Source organism: Nasonia vitripennis (assembly GCF_009193385.2).
Source record: "Nasonia vitripennis strain AsymCx chromosome 2 unlocalized genomic scaffold, Nvit_psr_1.1 chr2_random0004, whole genome shotgun sequence".
NCBI lineage: Eukaryota > Metazoa > Arthropoda > Insecta > Hymenoptera > Pteromalidae > Nasonia > Nasonia vitripennis.
The window spans coordinates 1,914,493-1,937,792 of NW_022279610.1; the positions used below are offsets into that span (position 1 = coordinate 1,914,493).

The 23,300-nt window shown below is 33.1% G+C and overlaps 1 protein-coding gene across 3 annotated transcripts in view; it reads left to right on the plus strand.

Moving 5' to 3' along the window:
• Positions 1–7,703: 7,703 nt before the first annotated feature.
• LOC100113685 (ubiquitin-conjugating enzyme E2 S) overlaps positions 7,704–23,300 on the plus strand; it is a 134,809-nt gene continuing 119,212 nt past the window's right edge. For 2 of the 3 annotated variants that reach the window (XM_001598985.6, XM_031924016.2), the window contains exon 1: positions 7,704–8,078. In XM_001598985.6, coding sequence (XP_001599035.1) covers positions 8,061–8,078 — 18 coding nt within the window. In that variant the 5' untranslated portion in view covers positions 7,704–8,060. Of the gene's footprint in view, positions 8,079–8,161; positions 8,486–23,300 lie in introns of those variants that run through there. The other variant, XM_031924015.2, reaches the window with a different exon arrangement.

Sequence of the window (23,300 nt, forward strand, 5' to 3'; positions counted from 1 at the left end):
GGCGAATTAGCGAAAATCAAGCAGCGTCCATCGGAAAGCGTAGTAGTGTATTCGAATCGATTGCGTGAAGTCGAAAAAGAGATAAAAAAGCGGCAATTCGCGAAGGACGATCTTCAAGTAAAGACGATGCGTTCTTCACAGGGCTTGATAAAGATTGCAGTAGATTTTTCATACGGGGGTTAAGGTGGGAAATTCAGACACGAATGGGCAGTGCCGCCACACTCCAAAACGCGCGTGAAAAAGCAATTGAAATTGAGCGAGATTTCGTGTATACGGGCGAGGATGACGAAAATATCAGACGGAAAGAGGCTCGATCTAAGCCTAAAGAAACTCGACGCGTAAATATAGTAGAAACCGTCTCAGTATTAACCTGCAATTTCTGTAACGAAACGGGTCATGCCGCGATGATTAAGACACCATGTACTGACACAATAACGTTACATGCGACACTGACGTGAAATTGTGAATAATGATAGAAGGAACGACTTACCTTGACGAAGCGAACCTGTAGTTACCGACTGGCTAGCTCACTCTCGTTCTGGCGCTGTAGCTCGTCTCAAAAGGGCGCGAAGTTTGTAATGCAATAATTCGTACGCAAGGATTAAGTAACTGAGTGAAGTGATTTATTCAATTAGTCAGATTATAATTAGTACAAGATATAAGGCCTCGACTGAGTTGAACTCGTGTCTGAGGTAGAAATATGAACAAGTCCAAAAACTTGGCGGACGCTCTGACAAGGAAAGGTACCCAACCCGAACTCAGCGATTTTGATGATTTTCATATATGTTGTAGAACATAAAAAAATAAGAGACACGTATTTTTTTTTATCGGCTAATTTTCACTTTTAAGGGGTAAAAACCTCCCCTAAAGTTAACCCCCAAAAAGCGTTTTTTTTAAATATCTCGGCTTAAAATTAATATTTTTCAATGAAACAAATTGGAGGTTATTTCTTACAAAAAGAGCAAGTATTTCATGGTGATTTGAAGAGTAAGGATAGCATCCCCTATTTTTTAGGGGTTGAAAACATATATTTTTTGGCATAATTTTATAATAAAAATGTTTAAACCGACTAAAAAAAATTGGAAAAAATGTTTAAACATCCTTAATAACAAAATTTAGTTGACGTCTTTCGGTGTTTTCATAAATATTACCCCTAAGGGGGTAAACCACCCCTAACACAAAATAACTGTAAATATGTAATTCAATACATAATATTTCGTAGAAAGTTTGTATATAGAGGTTTTCGAGGTCGCTGATTACAAATCTGTTATCAGATTTTGAAAATTCAAAATGGCGGATCTAATATGGCGGACGGAAATATCGAAAAAAAATTTTATATAATAAAAAAGTTTTAAACGACTGAAAATTTGGAAAAAATTTGTAAACATCTATAATAAAAAATTAAGTTTTTCGGTTTTTTCATAGATACTTCCCCTTAGGGGGGTAAACCACCCCTAACACAAAATAACTATAAGTATACTTCAATCCATAATATTTTGTAGAAGGTTTGTATATAGAGGTTTTCGAGGTCGCTGATTACAAATCTGTTATCAGATTTTGAAAATTCAAAATGGCGGATCCAATATGGTGGACGGAAATATCGAAAAAAAATTTTAACTTTCAAAAAAACTTGTTTACAAATGTGTGATCTTTGTAGCCTGTACATGTGAACTAAAGAGCCTTAAACCCTAAACCCCTAAAGAACAAATAGGCTAAATGGTTGTGCATTTTAACCAAACGACTCCAAACCCCTAACCTCCAGACAAGCCGAAGGCCTATGCTTTACCGTAGACCCGAGTATAGACATATTACCGATATTTTATTCTATCATTTTGTATGTAACAAATAACGTCTCGTTTTATGATTCAATCAAAGATTATTTATTTTTCTGCTTTTATAAATTAGCATAATTTCAAAAGTAATTTCATAAATTATAAAGTATTTCATAAATTGCATAATTATATAATTTTATAAATTCAAAAAGTCCACACTTTTTTGCAAATGAAAAAACATAGGTTAATAAAATTAGTTTATCAAACTCTTTGGCGTTTTGTAATAAAATTTAATGTTGTCAAACTTGGGAGTTTTTCATTGTTACAATTATTTCGTAAGCCAAACGTTTTTTAGATGAATTCTCGAAGTAATGATTATTGTATCTATAGTAAAATCTTTACAGTCTGGAATTCCATAATAATACTATTTGATACGATTTAATGAATTTATCAAAAAATCTAAATTTAATAATAAATATTATTCTAATTATTATTATTATTTTTCATTATCATTGCTATTATCAGTATTACTGTTATTATAGCTATTGCAATTATGCTTATTCTTCTTCTTCTTATTATTATTATTATATTACTATGATAATTTTTGTTATTGGTAAAAATACATAAAAGAATATTAATACTCGAACTTCATTTGCAATTAAAGAACACGTTGTTATTGAAAGGGAATTTTATATGCATTCATTAGTTTAATGAATGTTATCGTACATTCAATGATAATTCCACAGATAAATGTCTTTCACTCATAAAAGTTGTTGACAATATGTGCGAATCAGTATGTTCTTTTTTTAGATTGTTTTCATCGAGTGTTTACCTCAGCTGCCTGTGTTATTTTTTAGGCAGTGAGTGAGTTTTGTGGGTATTCTAGTTCGATGCCGGAAAGTACGAATAGTACGTCTTTTTGTTTGTCAGTGGTATCATACAGTTGTAGAAAATTTTCTTTAGTGATTTTACATAGATTTACATTATTCAATTTCAAAGTGAATAAAAGTTGAATAAAACCAAAAATAGAGTTTTCCGAGCATCACAAAGTGGAACGAGAATTCTTCTCCAATGCATAAATTAATGATTTGATTCAATTTACATTCACTCGTTTTATTCTGGTAGAAATGTAGCAGTCGTGCCTTACATGCAAAAACACAGCTTGTATAAATTTTACCGCTTGTTTTCATTTTAGATTGAAAAATGAAAATTAATCCGTTAAACGTTCTAAACTTATTATTAGCATACTTTCAAGCGTTAAACATACCAGATAGTGTCACGAATTATCACGAAACAGAGTTGGCCGAAAAAATAAAAGAAATTTTAATAGATGCAACACATGATTTCAACGATGTAGAAATGATTACTGATGACTCTTTGGATTTTCAAGAAGAGTATAAAGACCATAATGTGGAAATAATTGAAGATGAAGTGCAACATCATTTTCCTGATCCGGATATAGCACCAACAAATCAATGTACAGCAGATAATGAAGAACTAGATTTTGAATACAAAAAAAGAGCTGTAGAATTTTGGAGAAGTAGCAAAACGAAGCAAAATTTAAGTCTCAAAACAGTGCAAAACAGATTCAAAAAAGTATCATCTATTAGTCAGCTACGTCGTTGGGCTCATTCAATTAATAAAGGTGGCACGTATAGAGAAAAAGTAGCACAAATTTGTCAGTATACCCTGGATAATTTTCAAGCAGCTCTCGACAGTGGTTCAATTATCCATGATGAAGATATAATTCGATGGGCCTTACAAGCTAAAAAAGAAATAGGTTTTGATGATATTAGATTCAAAGCTTCTAAACATTGGTTACTCAAATTTAAGCAAGCACACCGAATACTTTCTAGGAAAATAAATAAGTTCATAACAAGAAAAACACTAGAAAGTAGTGCAGAACTTACGGCTAAAGCTGAAGCATTTATCGATGACGTTAAATCGTGTATACCAAGGATTGGACTCGAAAATTTGTATAATACAGATCAGAGCGGATTTCAGCTAGAAATGCATTCTGGAAGAACATTAGCAGTAGAAGGAGAAAAGCAAGTGCAATGTCTGGTACAGTCAATTTCAGCAACAACGCATAGTTATACTATACAGCCACTAATATCAGCTACTGGACAACTGTTGTCACCGCTATTTCTTATTTTAAAGGAACCAAGTGGCAAGTTTGGCCCTATTGTAGAACAAAACATATTTAGACCAGAAAACGTGTACGTGGAAGCATCCAAATCTGGAAAATTAACAACAAGTAAGGGAACTAATAACAATTTGTACATTGTAATATCGTTGATCAGTTAATTAGTAAGTCGTTTAATTGCAGATCACTTCAAAATCTGGTTGGAAAAAATATTTTATCCCTATGTAGGCCATCACTCAATACTATTACTTGATTCTTGGAGTGGTCATTGTGACAAAGTTATAGAAGAAACAATGCCACAAAATAAAATTATTAACATAAAAAAATTCCAACTGGAACCACAGGAAAAATACAACCACTTGATGTCTATGGATTCCGTATTTGGAAAAACTTTGTCCGAACATTTTCTGATAATGTAATGTTAATGGATCATGATATGAATTTACATGTGAGAAATAATATATTTAAACTTCAATCATTGGTTCACAACTAACTGTCTTCACCGAGATATATAGATTTGTTTAAATATTCCTGGTATAAAAGCGGTTACGTCAATGAAAAACCAGATAAATTTGATAATCCTATAGATTTCAGTTTTGGAAAGTCTTGTGCAACACATTGTGAAATAGAAGGGTGCACAAACATTGCAATTGTACGATGTGGTTGGTGCAAAAAAGCATTGTGCTTTAAACACTTTTATGAGGACTACCATTATTGTAAAAACATCGTAAAATAATATATTTTATGCTCAATACAAAAAATGCACTATGGCAAAAGATACAAGATTGTAGATTATTATTATACTCTAATATTATAAACAAAAATGCATTATAAGTTGAATTTACAATAAAGGAATTTCAATAACATTCTGATAACAATTTCTACGGAAAGTATAAAACTGCTTCACACACAGAATTTTCTTGTTTACAAATTTAGGAATTTGAGGTGGTTTGGTTAAAAAGCACAACCATTTAGTCTATTTGTTCTTTAGGGGTTTAGGGTTTAAGGCTCTTTAGTTCACATGTACAGGCTACAAAGATAAAACATTTATAACAAGTTTTTATGAAAGTTAAAATTTTTTTTCGACATTTTCGTCCACCACATTTGTTCCGCCATTTTGAATTTTCAAAATCTGATATCAGATTTGTAAAGAGCGATCTCGAAAAGCCTTATATACAAACCTTCTACAAAATATTATGGATTGAAGTATACTTATAGTTATTTTGTGTTAGGGGTGGTTTACCCCCTTAGGGGTAATATTTATGAAAACACCGAAAGACGTCAACTAAATTTTGTTATTAAGGATGTTTAAACATTTTTTCCAATTTTTTTTAGTCGGTTTAAACATTTTTATTATAAAATTATGCCAAAAAATATATGTTTTCAACCCCTAAAAAATAGGGTTGCTACTCTTACTCTTCAAATCACCATGAAATACTTGCTCTTTTTGTAAGAAATAACCTCCAATTTGTTTCATTGAAAAATATTAATTTTAAGCCGAGATATTTAAAAAAAAACGATTTTTGGGGGTTAACTTTAGGGGAGGTTTTTACCCCTTAAAAGTGAAAATTGGCCGATAAAAAAAAATACGTGTCTCTTATTTTTTTTATGTTCTACAACATATATGAAAATCATCAAAATCGCTGAGTTCGGGTTGGGTACCTTTCCTTGTGAGTCTAAGTCCGGTTACAGAAAAATAGTTTAAGTCGCGAGTCGGACAGAGCTTCGCCCTACCAGTAAGAACTTCGGACTACGAGAGATTCCTCCTCCTTGCTCTCTATTGGTATTTATAGGTATGAGGGTAATGCATAAGCATAGGGAAGGTTCTGGCCAATCAAGATTTAAGGAGGGTGTATGTCTCAGCGGGGGTGGCTCCCCTTTTATTAGTCATGTTCCTTAATACGTGTACCCTAGCCTGGCTAGCTGTAATAGTTTTCTTTATTGTAATTTCCCTCATTGTCGTATCGATTTCCGCTTATTTGGGTCGTTCGGCTGAGATTTATAGCTCCCTTATTGTTTGGTAGATCTGGGGTGTCTCCCCTTGTTTAACCTGATTTATTCAGGATCGACGCCCTTTCATCTGCCATCGCGCGTGTCAGTGGCTTGGCTGTTTTGTCGTGCTCTGCGTTGCCGACTGTTGCTGGTTTGTTGGTCTCCGTTATGCCTGCCGTGGAACAGTTCCATTTACCGTGGTGAGGTACTCCTTTGGTCGAGCGTGGTATTCGCGTGAGTATTGACCGGCCAGTTTAGATCATAGTAGGCTGACGTGACAATAGTAACGGAGAAGAAATCTTGTCACTTGCGAGTATGAACATTCGAAGCGACACCAAGCGGTTATTTTAAGAAACATAGGGTAGATTAAAATCGACTAGCTTTGCAATGAATTTAATCGATTCTAATCGAAATATAAAGGTTATTTTTTCATAAGGGATATTACAAAACTTTGATCATTAAGGTCACTTAAAATGTTATCAAAATTATTTGTAAAATTAAACTGATTTAATATCGACTAATAGGTTGATTCATATTTATTGAAAGAATCCCAATTGAACTGCATTAAAATAATCATCGCATAAAAGCATTTTGATATTTAGATAGCAATTAAGACCGATTCACATCGATAATTTAAAACGTCGATTAAATTAATCTAGTATTTTTAGCAGGGATTCTTTTTTTGATTATTTTAATCGATTGAAGTATAATTGAATCTAACCGTAAAAAAGTATCGAGATCGATTAAATATTATATAAACGAATTACCTTATGAATCAATTAAAATTTATTGATAAAATCACGAACAAATCATATTAGAAAAATAATCATTATTTTTATTATTCGTAATAAAGTACCATTCGAACAGATTAATATATACTGATAAATTAACAATTAAATGATATTGTAAGAATAGTATTCGTTTTGGTTATTAAAGTCTATTAAAATATATTCAGAGTTATTCATAAAACTAGTATTGAGATCGATAAACTATTTAGTAATGAAAAGTGATTTTCAAATCGATTAAAATAGATCGACAAAATAACATTTTAATGATATAAAAAGAATAGTAATTGTTTTGGTTATTTAAGTCGATTAAAATATATTTAAACCTATTCATTAAACTAGTATTAAGATCGATAGACGATTTAGTAATGATTAGAGATTTTAAAATTGATTAAAATTAGTGAGTATTGATTAAATTTTAATCGATCTCAATCGAATTCAATAGCATATTTTTAGCAGGGTAGGCCCTCATTATGAGAATTTTATGAATTTTAATAATCCTGAACAACTTCCCTAGTGAAAAAAAATTCTGTTCCAAACTATGCCAAAACTGTGCCAAAATATGCCAAAACTGTGCCAAACTGTGCCAATAATGTGTCAATATGTGTCAATATTGTGCCAATCTGTACCAAACGTGCCGGACACTGCGATAAAATTGGCACAAATTGTATTAATTTTCAGTATGACAAACTGTGCCAATATTGTGCCAAACTGTGCCATAAGTGTGTCAAATGTCCAAAATGTTCATGTTTTGACACAGTTATGCCACAATTTTGACATATATTGGCACAGTTTTGGCACGGTTTTGGCACAATTCCAATTTTTAATTTCAAAATTTATATTTACGTAATAATTTATATGTAGGGAAGACGGTAAACTAAAAAAAAATATTGTCCATATGTGGATTTGAACTTTGAAACAACGAATGAACGCAAGGACAGAATAAGCCGCCGACAGGCGGCGCTACTGCTTGTTAAGTCACGGCTGTTTCGCCGAGCGGACCAGGCGGTGGCGATCTTTGTCCGATCAGGCTAGACATTTCGACAACATTAAAATTGATCTTTGATCTCTCTTACTCCCCGATTTTTATTCGATGTTTTTCTTCTGCCCATTCGCCCTGACGTAAACAATCAATGAATCAATGTCAACAAATAATAAAAAAAACTAAGCATTTACATTTTTTAGTATTTAATATTTTTAATATTGTAATCGTTTATCATAGATTTCTAATATGTAGATAATTATGTACAAAACTCTATTAATTATAATATGTATCGAATAAAAAACTAATCTTTCAAAAAGAATAAAAATTACAATTAGATTTTCAATTGATGAAATATTATTTATCCACTATTATCAACTATAATGTCTAGCATAAATTCTGTGAGTATAAATCTTGAACGTATCGTTAATTATAAAATCTGATATTGGCAAAATACAGGCCTTCTTCCTTGAATAGGACAGTTTATTTGCAGAAAGCGGAAATATATTAGCTTTCAACTAAGACTAGCTTTTTTCAGATTATAGGCTTATTCCAAATCAATTTTTCAGAATCTTGGACTAAAAAAAAAATTATTCAGATTCTAGTAGACTCAAAGTATCTCCTACATGGAATCCAATGTATCTGAGATTATTTAAATGTGTATGGTCTTGCATATCTGCATAATGTTTTTTCAATTCTTAGTTGCAATTAACAACTTGTATACCCATTTAGATAAACATATGATATTTGGCACATCACCTCAATATCTAAAAAGAAGTTCAATAGGAACATTGACATGTACCAAGAGGTACATATTTAGCTTGTATATTAAAATAATTGTTTAAAATAAATTAATATGACACCTGACATATTGTATATAAAACTCTAATACAACAATTCTACACTAATATTTTCCAGATGAAAATCCTCTGTATGTTTTGTTTATCAAAAGACTAGGTAGTTCTTTAGAGGAAGCATAACATACAAATACGGGCAATGCCATCTTATATACTTTGAAATGAGAATTCATAACCTCTTCAAAAATATCAAACCTTGGCAGCTTATCAAAATTTAAAAATTATCAAACATTTATAACTTACCAAAATTTATTTTTTACTGAGCCAAACTTATATATTTTGAAAGATTTAAAATCATCTCTTATTGAGCAATAAATAGTGAAAATTGAAAAATTTATTAGGATAATAAACATGACAGCATTTTGTGCTGTGAATTTAATAGTGTGAAAATATTAATCAATTTTGAAACTAAAACATATTTGAGTATGAATAATCGCTGTGTCTATTTGCACCGCAAATTCACGTAAATCCATGTAGATCCACGTAAATCCACGTAATTACGTGTTTAAAAATTGACTTCATTGACGACTATTCCACATAGATTTACATTGATTTACTTGGATGAAGTACAGTCACGTAAATTAAGAAAACACAAACACAAGTTGTTCCAATTCAACATTTGGCCATTTTGCTAGAGTACGTTTGCGAAGAGTGTGCCTGAGTAGGTATGATTGCTTTAGCATATCTGAGCAATGAAATCAATTAATTAGTGAATTGTAATTTACTTTTCTTTTGCAAAGAGTAAATCTGTGTACAGTTGCTTTAGCATACTGATCTTTTTACTCATATGTGCTAAAGCAATCATACCCACTCAGGCACACTCTTCGCAAATGTACATGTACACAGGTTGAATATTTCCCACAGGGAAAACCCGTGTACTGTCTACCATGTATGTACACGGGGGTAGATGTGCCTAAAAAATTACGTGTCCTAATGCAGAAAATTTACGTTTCTGGAAAATATGTGTCTGTGGCGCTATTCAAGCTCCCTTCCATCTGTATGGATGGAGCTATACAGATGGCAAAAAAAAGAAGGTTGGCAGCAATGAACATAGACAAGGAACTCATCATATCATTGGTTTAGAGGACCTGGAAAGTGGAGGGAAATGAGCGATCCTTGCCTACGTTCATTGCTACCAACCTTATTTTTTTTTGCCATCTGTATAGCTCCATTCATACAGATGGAAGAGAGCTTGAATAGCATCACTGTACTTCATCCACGTAAATCCACGTGAAAAAGTTGTCAATGAAGTAAATTTTTAAACACGTAATTACGTGGATTTACGTGGATCTACGTTGATTTACGTGAATAGACACAGTGATGAATAATATACATATCACAATATTCAGACAATAAACTACTGCTACCTTTTTGAATTGAGAGGTTGTCAAGGCATAGTATTTGTTTCGGAACAGTAACTAGACAGCCAGAGTAGCCAATAACAAATTCTAAGTAATATGTTTCGTACTATTTTAATAGAATTGTGCATTATTTTTATAAACAGTATATAGGTAGCAGAGGTGATCAATTACAAGCCCAATCTAGTGTCCCCAGATGATGTTTAAGTAACTACAGTGGCTGATAACAAGATTAAGGTAGTGGGCTCTGTAATTATTGGGGTCTAGGTAAATGTAATAGGCACTGTCTTTTTGTACCATCGACGGTTGACAGCTATCGGTCGATAGTAAACGGTACAAAAAGCTGTCCTGCTTTGTGATGTTTACCATTGATTGTCGACAGTAAATAATAAACAGAGCAACCGCAAGGTCTTAGTATTGTTGACGGTGAACAGTGAACAGTGGACAAAAAAGTTAGATAGTCTGTCTCTGCATATACCCATATGCTAGATGTCAGTCAGCATTTACACTTTGCTGCTATTTAGTCAAGGGAATAAAGCACTAAAAACGACTTGGCAGTCGATTTTTTGATCAGTAAGACAGATCGTAATGCGGTTTTTTGCATTTAATTCGTCAGAGCGTCAGGAAATTTTGTGACCTAGTGTGATTAATTACTTTTTTGAAAATGCATTATTGCATAAATTAATATTATTATTAATTTATGCAATATGTAATGTAATTTTATATGCTTATTTCAACAATAAGCATTTTAAAATTACATTCCGAGGAGACACTAAATAAAAAAATTTACAACTTGGTAAATATTGATGGAAATGAGTCCAGTTTTGCTACTCGGGGGTTTTCAGGGTCGCTGAACATAAATATGGCAACGGCAACGGCCTCCGAAGTACCTGGTGCCCAGGGTAGACCGCATGAACGTCGTCTACGAGAATTTTACGGAAAATTGTAACGTAGTCACTTGAAACCCGTTACTCGGGGGTTTTTGGGGTCCTTGAAAATGAATATGGCGACGGCGATGTCCTCCGAGGTACCTGGTGCCAGGGTGACGAGTATCATCGTCGTCTTCTAGAGTTTCACGAAAAATCAACAACATATTTTGTTGAGACTTTTTATTTGGGGATTTTCGAGGTCGCAGAACATGTATATCGTGACGGCAACGCTCCGCGAGGTTTCTTGGTGCCCAGGGTTGACAGTATCAACGTCGTCTCCTAGAATTATCTTGAGTAAAACACCATATCTATGTTCAGTAGCCCGAGAAATCCCTGAGTAACGTATTTTACTTAATTATTATCAAATTTCCACAAAACTCCAGGAGACGACGTTGACACTATCTACCCTGGGCACCATGTACCCAGAAGGACTTTGCCATTGCTATATTCGTGTTTAGGGACCTCGGAAAACCCCCGAGTAACGAATCTCGTCCAAATAATGTTAATTTCATGAAAAACTCTCGAAGACGACATACATTTCCATTGTTAAATTATTTATATTATTTATATATTTAAAACTTGACTATTTTTCATTGATCTCATTACTTTTTCAATCTATGGTTACAATTACTACATTTGCTACAGCATTTATTAAGTCACAATCAACTTTGACAATATAAGAATTGTTGTAACTAATATGTATGAAATGCTACGTGATTGTCATCTATAATAATTTAGCGAAATACATCAAACTCGCCTAACCTTTAACTTTATTAAAAGTTAATTTTTTTTAGAGACTTCAGTCCTTTGTAGTACATTTTTTTGAGTATTTACCGCCCAGACTTCGTCATTGGCCACCCTGTACCCCTAGATACCTTCCTCAAATGAATTATACAGCTAGACACAAAAAACCACGAAGCGCGCCACCTAGACCTCATCATCGGCCACCTTGTACACCTAGACACCGCCCTCGTATGATTTATTTACCTAAACACCAAAAACCATGGAACGCACCACCTAGACCTCGGCATCAGCCGCCCTGTACACCTAGACGCCGTTTTCGTATGATGTATTTATCTAGACGTAAAAAATCACCGCCCTCGTATGATTTATTTACCTAGACACCAAAAACCATGGAACGCACCCCCTAGACTTCATCATCGGCCACCCTGCACACTTAGATGCCGTCCCCGTATGATTTATTTACCTACACTGAGAGAAAAAACAAGTTAGGGTTACCGAAGAGTCCGGTAGCCACTACCGGAGTTACTCAAGTAAGCATGTCAAGTAGCCCTGATCGGAGAAAGTCCGGTAGCCAGTACCGAACAAAATCCATAGGCCAGAGAATATGAATTTTCGAACTCGTGCTACCGCATCTACATTGTTCGTAAACTAGAATATTATCAATAATTGATATAATATGATCGATTAATACAGTATAACCAGAAGCAAAATGCTATTAACGCGCGAGGCAGCGTAGGTACATTTAGAGGTTATGTTGGACTGGACTCCGGCTCTGGCTACCGGACTCTCCGATTGTGGCTACTGGAGACTGCTCCGGTTGGTGCTACTTTGTGCTATCAAATAACCCTAACTTTATTTTTTTTCTCAGTGTAGACACCAAAAACCACGGAGTATAGCTGTGCGGCCAACTTCACGGTCCTAACACTTGTTGCGGCTAACTCAACGGTCCTAACATGTTTTTATTTGATTTGAGCATTTTGTGAATAACACACTCGTGTATTATATCAAAGGTCATTTTTATCAATATTTTTGTTGAAAATCATAGATAGGCATAATAAAACATGATTTTTTATTTTAGTGGCATTTGGAACTCGAAAGTTCATCGCCTTATCTACGCAAGCCTTCCATGCTGCCCTATCTTGTGTCAACCCCACCCAAGATGCACCCCTCCGATCGACACCTACCCGCCCTATTTCTACTAAATCCGCTTTTACGTCGTCCTCCCATCTACGTCTAGGCCTATCTGGAGGTCGCGTTACCATAGGCCTGCCCTTCATGACACGCGCTGCCGTACGGTCGTCTCCCATTCTCGCTACGTGCCTTGCCCATCCCAATCTGCGTGATTTTATTATTCTGTTAATATTTGTTGACGCGTACAGATTGTGCAACTCATCATTATGCAGTCTTCTCCATTTCTCGGTTTCCTCATCTTTCTTCAGCCTGTATATTTTTCGCAAGACTTTATTTTCAAATACCCTAAAACGGTTGTCCGCATGTTTAGTGAGAGCCCACGTTTCGCACCCGTACAGAACCACCGGCAGTATTATTGTCCTGTATATTCTTATTTTAACGTTTTTAGACAACAGCCTTGACTTAAGTAAATTACGCACAGCGCAGAAGCAAGCATTACCCGAATGAAGTCTCTTATTTATTTCGACATTAATCTCGTTTCTATCATTTATGGTCGTACCCGGATACCTGAATTCGCTAACCTTTTCAAAAGTAAAATTCCCAACTCTGAGATCTCCCTTCCCTCTGCAGATGCCTAGTTTATCCACAATCATGTACTTTGTTTTTGATTCACTCACTTCTAACCCTGTATATTCCGCCGCTTTTGTGAGAATTTTCGTGTTTCTGCTACCGTTTCCCTACAATCCCCCAGTATATCCAAATCATCTGCGTAGCCTAGTATCTGCGTTGTTCCATTAAGCGTTGCGCCCAGCTGGCTAACCTGCATTTTTCTAACGACATACTCCAACGTTAAGTTGAACAGCACCGTAGAGAGCCCATCCCCTTGTTTTAAACCATCGCGTATCGTGAAGGGTTCTGATATATTACCGCCTACTCGGGCTTTTCCCGAGCTTCCGTTCAGACATATTTAAATTAATCTCACAAGTTTTTTTGGTACACCGAGAAGTACTAGAATTTGATACATTTTGCTTTGCTTAATAAAGTCGTACGCTTTTTTAAAATCTATAAATAGATGGTGTATGGTTTCGCAAAATTCCCACTTTTTCTCTAACAACTGTCTTATGGTAAACATTTGATCGCTCGTCGATCTGTTGCGCCGAAATCCGCACTGATAATCTCCTACTATATCTTCCGCGAATGGATTGAGTCTAGCTTGTATTACGTTTGACAGAACTTTGTAGCACGTTGCTAAAAGTGAGATACCCCTATAGTTATTGCAGTCTGTCTTATCCCGCTTTTTAAAGATCGGTATAATGATAGATTTCTTCCAATTTTCGGGTATTGTTTCATTTTTCCAGATGGCACATACTAGTTTATAGATTTTAAAAGTGAGCTCGACGCCCCCATATTTGAGTAACTCAGCTGGTATAGAATCATTTCCCGCGGCTTTGTTGTTCTTTAGTTTTTTAATCGCGGCCTCCACTTATTTTACCGTTTATTCGATTGAAACGGTCACGACTCTTCTCGGTCCGTAGCGCGTATGAGATTTTAAATTTTAGAGAAGAGCAGTAATCATTTACTGATCTACGTCCGGATTTTGACAACAGATCATAAATAGGAAAGTAATTATATATAGTAGTGTATTATTATCATATAAGACAGGTCCGGGATACCAGGTAGTGGAAAGTCATTTCAATAATAATAGTATGTTATTTCTTTTCAATAACAAAATATATTCAATCAATATTCTTTTTAGATAGAATATTGCGTAAATTGCAAATATTCTTTGAAACAGACATTTTTTTATGTTCGCTTTGATTATACAATATATTTTTAAGACAATACGCTTAACTTTTGCGTTATTGACTTTGGATCATGATTTTTCTAAGTATATAAACGATTCGAAATAATTCTAAGTTCTAGACTAATACGCGTTAGTTGCGTTATCAGTTTTGACTCGACAAATTTATAAGTATTTAAAATACAGAAATTTTATAAGTTCAAGAAATATTCCAAAATATTCTAAGTCTTTTACCTGCTCAAGGCGTAATTTGCTCAAGAGCAGGAACTAGGCGCTTTAGTTGCGCTAACGCTTAAGTTGCGCTTCGGCTAGTGAGCTAGTACGGGTTGTGCGGGTCCTTTTATAGGCCACGGAGAGAGCGGAAATCGAGCCGCAGGAAAAACTATCACATTCATACTTGCACACACTCATTCACACCTATATAAAAAAATCATTTACACACTTATAATGCTCACGCCGCGCCGCCGCACAGTGTTCCCAAACGCCGAAAAAGTGATCAAAAGTCTTGATTCACTCGAAATTACGGTCAAAATGGTAATTAGTGATTATAATTAAATTTTGGTAGAAATAAAATTATAAAAATTGTACCAGTTATTCGAGCCACAACGTCAATATTATTAAAAAATTTTCTAGCAGTATTACCATTATTAGTAATACCAGATCCCTGCGTTGGCGCATCTACCAATATACTTAATTCACTTTTAAGTTGATCTTGAATATCTTTTTTCTTTTGATTTGTTACTGCTTCAAAAACTTTTGGAACCTTATGGAAATATAATAAAGAAGAACAAAGAGGAAAAAAAAAGAAATACTACATCTAAACATTTAACGATTGATGTATCTATCTATTTAACTATCTATCTTTATTACTTACTCTCCATACTGGAACTTCCAATGACAGACGATAAGAAATATGAAGAACTAGTTCCATGAACCGAATGTTTGCATGTAAGATTGAAAATCCATATTTAAGAGAGTCTGATTTTATATTTCTTTCAATCATATTATCAATATCGTTGAATTTTCCTATAGTGGCATCACATACAAAACATCTTTGACTCGATGAATCATTAAGAGCATTGCAAACCTAAAAGTTAAATAATTTTATGAAGGAACAACAAAATGAATTGTCTATAGAGAGGTCTTTGATTTTTCCTTTATAAAAAAAGCCTGCAGAAAATCGTAGACAATCTTTACAGGAATAACTACAATACCCCGCACACGATCCGTGGCCTAAATTAAAATCAAATCAATATAATATAATTCATAAATTCTAAAATCACTCGACTATTTTTTCAGAAACATAAGAATGCTTCGCTGCCCCGCTCTGGCACGTAAACAACACCGCAGAGTCGCCAGCAGCGGCGAGAGAGGAGCGCGTAACAAGAGCGAGCACGCAGCGGCGTAAATCATTAATTATATTCAACTTTCTTTCTCTTTTTTGACCTGTCATCAGATATACCACACAGGGCAGTAAATTTTCACAGCTCTTCGATAATAATATAAATTAAATATTTTGCACCGGACCTAGAAGAGCCGTGACCGTTACATAACTGCAAACATTTTAGCGGGCATCATACAACAATTTTTACAAGAATTACCTACCATAAATTGTTCTCTTTAAGGTGCCTATGAAATATGGCGGATTATACATATGTATTTCATATTGCATTATTAATGAACAGGTTTTTTTTTAATTATACAGATAAAAATATACATAATCTCCAATTTTTCTTAATAATATATGTATTGTAAACTAATTTAAACAACTATTTATTCACTTTAATAGTCTGAATTATTTTTATATTGTAAAAATAAAACAAATCATTATGGTCGTAATTCTTCCCAAAATTTCTGCAGTAAAATTGTATGCCAGTTGATTACATGTTTGCTAATTTTCTGGTAAAGCTTCTGCATTATTGTAGCATGATTTTTTATAATCGTTATTTTTTAAATTATTTGTAATTATGCATACCCTGGTAGAAATCGGTTCTATTAGAAATTTAGAAACAGCCCATTTTAAAAAGATACTATCAAAGCTTGAAATCAATTTTTTTAGACATTCAGTCTTCACTTACTGGCATAATCTGGTAATATTGTCATATTAATTTCAGAACTTGTTTATACAGATTTCCTAATTCTTATATAAATTTATAAATTATTATTATTTTTTAATAAATTTTAGTCGACAAATATTGATTGTTATGTGTAAACTGTTAAAAATTAATCAGATATTTATACTTTTTGAGGATTTTGAGATCATTTTCATTGTACTAAATCCCGAAAAGAGAGGATAAAAAACATAAAATCTTTATAAGTCTTGCCTAGTTCCTAGATTATAAGTTATTTTTAAATTGACAGATTTCTACCAGTGTAGTATATACATACACACACATATATATGATAATATAAATATATAATAATCTATAGAAACATCTTGCAATTCTTGAATCTGAGCCATTATATCTCTTTCTTGATTATTGCAAAGCTCATCAGTTTCTTTTTCATAAGAAATTGTTATTGGTCGACAAAGTTTAATCAATGATGGCCGATCATTTTCCCAATGAACTGTTTTCGTAGTTTTATCAATCAACTGAAGTGGTACCATGGAACAGCCGAATATGCTGCTAAATGAATTTTTTTAATCATCTGACTTTTGACGATACGCGTTGACATTCGTTCCGTCGAAACCATATTTTAAAATTAATAATAAAGTTGTATTCTCTTTATCATAAAAAGATAGATTTAAAAACATAAATAACCGCTGGTGTTATTTAGTAGCTTCTGAAGTCGTACCGCACATTTTGTTTCAGTCACTACTAGGTCTTTTGGATAAGATTCTTCTCTAAATTTCGCAACCTACAAAAGAACGAAGTTACATAGATTTTTGTTTCTAAAAATTGATCTTTTTTTTGTTTTATAAAATACATTCCTATTGAATTAGTAAATATAACAATTTTAACTTAACATTAAAAATTAGAAATTAATTTGATGTTAAACAATTTAAACTAATAATAAGCGTATGATAAGCTATGGGATATAATGTCAGCGATTTTCAACCAAGAAATAACATAAAATCTTCCGTAAGATCTTATACAAGATCTTATGTTCGTGATAAAAAAAATATTTTCATCAAATATTCATTCAAGATCTTACGCAAGATCGTATACAAGATCTTGCATAAGAGATTACGTAATATCTTCCCCAAGTTCTTACATAAGATCTTATGCAAGATTTTACCACCATGATCAATACAAATTTTTTAATTTATAATTTATGCAAGATCTTGTATAAGATCCTATGTAAATCTTGAGTAAGTGATCAATAAAATGGTATCTCTTTCAGTGTTATATCAGATATTAGATAAGAATTTACATAAGATCTTGAATTAATTATTAATAAAAAGATTTCTTTTGATTATGGCGGTAAGATCTTGTATAAGATCTTATGTAAGAAATTAGGAATGATATTACGTAATGTCTTATGCAAGATCTTGTATACTATCTTGCGTAAGATCTTGAATGAATATTTGATGAAAATAATTTTTTTTTATCATGAACATAAGATCTTATCTTCGTTCTTGGTCGCAAATCTCTGATAAGATCTTATGTACGATCTTACACAAGATCTTTGACAAGATCTGATGTATGATTTTATGTAAGTTCTTACATACGATCTTGAGTAAAATTTTTAGTAGGGCTCTGTATAAAAAAATAACATTCTGCGCGCGTGAGGAAATTGATTTTACATGCATGTGAAATCAACTTTTTTCCATTTGCATAGAAATATACGTCATATTTAATAGTAATAGTAATAATAATAATAATAATAATAATAATAATAATAATAATAATAATAATTATTATTATTATTATTATTATTATTATTATTATTATTATTATTATTATTATTATATGGAATTAAATGAATACCTCTTTGTAGGTAGGATATAAGTCATGGCCGTATTTAAGTGCTATTTTCCTTGATATCTTGTAGGTGTATATATTCAGGTTACCATTTACAATTAATTTCACAGCATCTTGAAGAGGCATGCGTGAACGCTCAGCAGGCTTCTTCATTAGTTCTAAAATTTCAGATGCAGTATCCGGATCAACAATTTTGTCCATCAACTTTACCCCACTGTGATTTCCATTAGCTCTTAATTTTTTTTTTTTTTTTTTTTTGATGTCTCGTAACATTGAGTATCGGTTATAGCTGAACTCAAAGAATATTGTCGTCTTCTCTGAGTAACTGTAGAAGCATCGTCGTATGCAACTGTAGGTCGACCGTAAGTTTTATTTTCTTAAAAAATAGTTATTATAAGCATCTTATTAACATGTTATTGACATAACAATGTTTTATTTATTAAAATACGTAAATCAATTTTGTATGAGTAAAAACTGAGACATTTACTTATACTGTCAGTTTTTAAATGGCTCACAAAATAGCTCACAAAAATTATTTTAGGGAGATTTTAAACTAAATTGAAAGCTATAATTTCATGACATGATGTAGCAGACGAAAAGACAAATATATTTATATCTAGGAATGAAAACTAAATTACGATGAAGTATCGTATATTTGCCTTGATTCATATAATTATCAATCTCTATTACAAAGTTTAAAATGTGCAACATTCATCGATATAATAAAATAAAAATTTGAAATCGTAAAATGCTACATAATTGTAAATCGAATGGTAACTATATTGTAGTTTAGTGAAATTTTAAAACACGTGTCTTTTTTATAGATTTCCCGAAATTATACATTTTTCTTTATAATTTTGTTTTTTACACATTGATAAGAACAACTTGATTTTAAATTATAATTACGAAGTTACATCAGAAATTGTTCTAGAAAGTATATTGAATATTATAGATGTAATTTATCTGAATAAAATACGTACGCACAAACATACACACAGTGCCGTATACATATATGCGACTTAAAGAGAAATTTTGAAACAAAACGTACCCAATAATTTATAAAGATCTGTGTGAGTGTGTGTATGTTTGTATATGTTTGTGTGTGTTACTTCGACTCGCTGATGCTGGCAATAACAATGTTATGTATATGGCGCACAGATATATATATATTTATATACATACAGAAATTGGAATTTTATGACTATAACAATGTTTATACCGATATATTTTTGAATTATCTTACCTGCAGGTTCAGGATTATTGTTTAATAAGTCAAAAGATAATCTCAATTTTCCTTGCAGCCAATTTTCATTGTTTGTTTCGAAGAATGCGAAATTACGATTGCATCTCGAATATTTATACAATTTTCTGTTGTAGTTATTATAAATGCTTATTCGAAGTCTCTCTTTTATTATATCAATCACATTTTCATTCTATTCTACATCAATAGAACGTATAATAAAGTTGATAACAGCTTTTTTCCGTTCTTCTTCACTCAAATGTTTATTATTTTTCATTGTAAGAAATATATCACTGTAGTTAACATAATAATCATACATAATGAACAATAAAAAATCTAACACCTTTTTCAGTTGTCTTGTCAAAAAAAGCTAATATACGACTGCTAGCACACTAACGATCTCCACGCTTTCGACCTATCTTTATACTCATGGAGTTGTCTGTTTATGTTACGCGCGACATATATACACACACGTGTTGCTTGTTTATGTTTTGCGCGACAGGTTTACACACACACACACACACACACACATATATATATATATATATATATATATATATATATATATATATATATATATATATCACAGTTATATATTAGTTATAAATAAGTTTTTTCTTTATTTATATTTTATACACACTCTTGCATGCAACCATTTGTATTATTATGATTGTAATCAACATTTTATCAAAACATGTCAAACTTAAGGGGATGTCGTATCCAGAAAACGCGAATTATGGGTTCCGCCGCTCGTCACGTGATAGCTACGTCTGTTTAGTGGCGCCATCTGTCTTAAGAAGGATAAGCCGACAGATGGCACCTCAATGAAATTTTGGTATAATGCATGGTCAAAAATTTGTGATAAATTAAAAAAAAAATTTTCTGTTATATGTATATATTATGCATACATTTTTCTTTTTTTTATTATTGGGCTTTTCATTTTTTTCTTTTTCTTTGTGAATTTTTTTTTGCGTTCCTTTTCAACTCATTTAATTTTTTAAATTTCAATGCAATAATAAACATGCACTAAAAATACATAAAATGTTATTAATTAATTGTACTACAGTATGCTATTAAAATATTCAGACTGTTACCCTTTTTTATGTTTTTCATTTTGCTTCTACTTTTTTCGTATCTTTTTTATAATTACTTTTCTACAATAAGTTATAATTCTAGAATAAGCATGCATACAACATAAACGCTTGCATAACAAGAAATACACAATGTAACTAAGTGCAATACATTATGCAATTAATATTTACGGTATGTTATAATTTATTCCTTTTTTTCAGTGTTGAATATTATTCTACATAACTTCTATTTTTTTCTTCTGCTTTTTTTTCTTTTCCTTTGCATAATTTCTTTGTATAATAACTTATAATTGTAGAATAAGCATGCGGACAACAGAAAAGCATGCATGACAAGAAATATAAAATGTAAGCAAGTGCAATACATCATGCAATATGATATTATGATATTATGAAATAGTATATTATAATACATTTGACCTAAGTAGAACTCTTTTGCACGCCGAGTAGAAGTGTTACTTAGGTTATGAGTATCGTTTAGAATTTTATACTATGTTATAACTTATTATTACTTTATTTTAGTTTTGAATATTATTTTATATAAATTTTATTTTTTTCATATAAATTTGAGTTCTTTATATTCTCATTTTTTTTTTTATATTCAAAAACAAATGATGTTAAACATGCACTACTATAAACCCATATCAATATATCCATATAACGGAGGGAAAAAAAATTTTCCAAAATTAGTATTGATTCTAATATTAAAAGTATATACTATTGTACCTATGCATCTAACTAAACATTTACCACACACACACACACACACACACACACACACACACACACACACACGCAACATACGGGTGTCAAATCGAAGATCAAAAATTTTTGTTCTTCAACCCATGATAAATATGTTCCACAAACAGTTTTGAATGCACCTGAATTTTTTCAGAATTTTAAATTACTTTTTACCAAAATGGTATGGAGCCAAAGATGTCAATTTTGGCATTTTTTGGGTTTTTAGCACAAATTTATTAATTCATAGCTCCTCAGGGAAGCATTTTTCACTATAGACATGGATATACTTTTTTTTTGTAAAATTTTCTCACCTTTTTAATTAAAATACTTATATATATATATATATATATCTTCCTATATTATATAGTCATTTTGGCAAAACTCCCCCCCACCACACCTCCACCCCCCCCCACCACCCCCCCACCTTGGCCCCCCCACCAAAACACGTAAAATTCTTTCATTTTTCTGTTATTTTCGAAAATCTCAAAAATAATATACTGTCAGATATTTCGGCAATACACTTTTTTTGGTTCCCTATTACACAACGAACAAAATGAGCCCTTATAGAGTCATTTTGACCATAATTTCGAGTGAATCAAGACTTTTGATCACTTTTTCGGCGTTTGGGAACACTGTGCGGCGCCTGGGTCGTAGAGAGCCCTTACTCTGAACCCTCCGATGCCCACTTCTACCCACCAGCGCGACTCGTCTTCATTTGGCGATATCGTCGGCTGGCGAGACTCGCTGGAAAACAGTGCGACCATGCGATCAAAATCGCCTGAGGTTTCGCGCGAGGTATCGGCTACGCCCTCCGTCACGTGCCTCTTCTCTCGGGAAGACTCCTCGCGCGACGGTTCAAGAGGAGCAGTAATCTCGCCTACTCTTCCTTTTTGCCGTTTCCCTTAGCCAAGGGAAATTCTCGGGCAATGTGACCTTTACCCACACGATAAAAGTGGAGGAAACAAAGTAGCAGATAATCAAGCTGAACAGATAGCGTGGCAGAAAGTCGCCACAAAAAAGTCAAAGAAAAAGGAGGAAAAGGCAAGCAAAGAGGGTAAAAGTGTCGCTGGCGTTGCAAACCAGAACAGGGCCAGCAAGAATGGACAGAAGCAGGCAAGACCTCCTAGACCAGATACTTTAATCATCAAGGCTGCAGAAGAAAAGAGCTATGCAGACATTTTGTCCAAAATGAAAGCGGCTTCGTCACTTAACACACTAAAGAAGTCAAAACTTCGGAGTTCCAAGAAGCAGTTAAAGCGGTACTAGTGGAAGGCGCCACAATAAAAGCACTCCAGAAAGAAGAAACCATTGAAGTAAAAGATCTGGACATGCTTACCTCAAAAGAGGAGGTACTATAAGCACTACAGAAGAAAATTGGCGAGGAAAACATCATAGAAGTCTCTACGATAAGATCTCTGCCAAAGACGTACGGAGACACGCAGATTGCAGTGATACGGGTACCGACTCAGATAGCGGCTAAGATCACTAAGCTACGGAAGATCAGAATAGGATGGGTCAACTGTAGGATTCCTTTTCCTCCTTTTTTTTTGACTTTTTTGTGACGACTTTCTGACACGCTATCTTTTCAGCTTGATTATCTGCTACTTTGTTTCCTCCACTTTTATCCTGTGGAGTAATTGGGACTTCCTCCGTTGTACCCACCTTCTGGGATCTGAGGCTTTGAGTTGTCTGGGTTTCCCTTCCCTGTGTTCCTGAGCGCTGGCATTGCAGTAAGTTAGCTTCTGCGATGCAGAGATTCTTGTAGCTTGCCCTTATTGTTCGGGCAAGGTCTTTAATTTGCTTGTGCA